Source organism: Elephantulus edwardii, unplaced genomic scaffold (genome assembly GCF_000299155.1).
Source record: "Elephantulus edwardii isolate Elephantulus edwardi_28Jun2011 unplaced genomic scaffold, EleEdw1.0 scaffold00133, whole genome shotgun sequence".
NCBI lineage: Eukaryota > Metazoa > Chordata > Mammalia > Macroscelidea > Macroscelididae > Elephantulus > Elephantulus edwardii.
The window spans coordinates 8,665,222-8,667,524 of NW_006399883.1; the positions used below are offsets into that span (position 1 = coordinate 8,665,222).

Here is a 2,303-nt window from a genome sequence, read left to right on the forward strand (position 1 = left end):
AGCAGGGTTGTGTCATCCGCATAACACAGGTTGTTGATAAATCGTCCACCAATCTTGACCCCACATTTCTCCTCATAGAGCCCCGCCTCCCGGATAACCTGTTCTGCATATAGGTTGAAAAGGTATGGAGATAGGATGTACGCCTGGTGTACGCCCTTCCCAATTTTGAACCATGCAGTGTTCCCTTGCTCTGTTCTGACGACTGCCTCCTGGTCCAAGAATAGGTTTCGGATTAGCACAATCAAGTGTTCTGGGATTCCCATTCTTCTCAGAGTCGTCCCCACACAGTCAAATGCCTTTGCATACATAGTATCAGATAATTTGCTTTTACCTGTCATTTGACTCAAGTCCCTGGGTGGTACAGATGATTAATGCACTCAACCAGTAATCAAAAGGTTGGATGTTTGAGTCCTGGAAACAACCCGAAAAGAATATGAGAGCAAGGAAATTATATGGGGGGTGGGGGGCTTGTATTTTAATGCAGTACACAAAGCTGTGTATATAGTATGACCTTTTAAAGTACAACTGTACAACTTCATATATGAAGAGAGAGAGCTGGAAAGAAAACATACTATTTTGTAACATTTTTTATTGGAATTTGGGCTTATAAGTAATTTTCCCTTTGTTCCACAAGTATTACACAGTAAACCCCTATTTTTTAATGTAAAAATATAAATGTCATATGAAAAATTCCTTTGTCTTATATTTTCAATAGTCTCTATAAAGAGTGTTTCTTAAAATAGGATGTATGTGCATTGAAAATGTATAATAAATTTAAAAAAAAAGAAAATGTATAACAAATCATGGTGTCTGGATTGGGTAGCTTTTTTGCTGAGTGACTGGATGTTCTGCAAGACTTTGAACTGTGCTCCAGGTATCTGGATCAATGCAGGGCACGTTCTGGAGTGTGTGAAGGGCATCATTCAGTCTAAGGCTGCCTGTGTGGCAATGCAAGCAGTTCTTTTTCAAGGGCATGTCAGAAAATGTAAAAAACTGTTTTACTTTTCCCCCTCACTTTTCTTTCCTATTTTATCTCCAAATTACAGCTTCTGGCCCATCAAAATATCAAGTTTATTGACCCATTCTGCAAAATTGTTGCCGAGACTAAGGAGTAAGTGATTCATGTCTTTGCTTTTATTGCTTCAGTTTGTGCATAATTATGGAAAACTAAAAGTTATTTTCTGTTTTAAAGCGTGGTGTGCAGTAGTGGTAATGAGTATCCAAAGCTAAGAACAACCACATTCTTAATTCCTACTAGCAAAATATTTAAGGATCTCTGGAAGGAATGAAAACTTCTGGCATCGGGGCTTGACCTGTCATTGTAGGAGCCAGGCCAGGCTGCCGCTGTTCCACACAGAGCCCTTGTGCCATCTGGCAGCCACAGATGATGAGCATGTACATCATGCTAAAAAGCATAAGTCCCTGCTCACATTATGATCAAACCATGGACCACATAAACAGGTGGAATGTGCAGTGGCTATCCTATTCCTTGTCTCTCAGCACTCCTTTAATACAACAGGCTATATTACTTGTCTTTTTGTTTTGGTTTATTGTACATGCTTTATTAAAATGGTACTTGTATTTACAGTATCTGTAGAAAAAGAGTCCCTTCCAAGGTGCTCTCACACACACTCAGCCACACCCATACTGACAACCATACCATGTCCCCATGGATCCACATCATTGAGATGTGAGGATCAGACTCCTAAAATTAGGTAGCTGTTGGGGGATAGAGTTGATTTTTTTTTTTATTTTAAAATAGTAAAGCATGGGGGAATGCATTTGGCCATTACAATTCTAATTAAGGTTGTGCATATTAACATATATGGCAGTAACACTGAATATTCCGTTTACATTCTATATGTACAGAATGATAACAAGGTTTTGTGGTCAACAGACTATCTTAACTTCAGTCTCAATGCTGCTGTAGTGACTTCTAATTCATATAGGGGCTTTCCCTAAAAATAATTCAAGTTTGTAAGTGAAATATAAGGCACAATTAATATTGATTTGATTTTAGGGTTAAGGAAGGGGTAAGAATGGTTTCAAATGATCTTACTATTAACAGAATTAGCTTTGACTGAAATCCACTTGAAATCCCTTCTAATTGCCAAAGACTTCTTAGAAATAGAGTTTTTATTTTCCCTGACAAAACCCAAAGATACAAGTTAGGGAACTCACATTTTAATGTTTCAGTAGCCTAGACTCGGTGACAGAAATGGAGCTGGAGAGAGAATGATCGAATTTTGCACAATCAATGACTTATTCATAGCAAATACATTTTTTAAGAGGCATAAACGCAG

The 2,303-nt window shown here is 38.1% G+C and overlaps 1 protein-coding gene across 1 annotated transcript in view; it reads left to right on the top strand.

Moving 5' to 3' along the window:
- The window catches only part of RRP1B (ribosomal RNA processing 1B), a 32,130-nt gene that overhangs the window by 13,008 nt on the left and 16,819 nt on the right, over window positions 1-2,303 (top strand). The window contains exon 7 of the mRNA XM_006894053.1: window positions 1,047-1,111. Within this exon, the coding sequence (XP_006894115.1) occupies window positions 1,047-1,111 (65 nt within the window). The remainder of the gene's footprint in view (window positions 1-1,046; window positions 1,112-2,303) is intronic.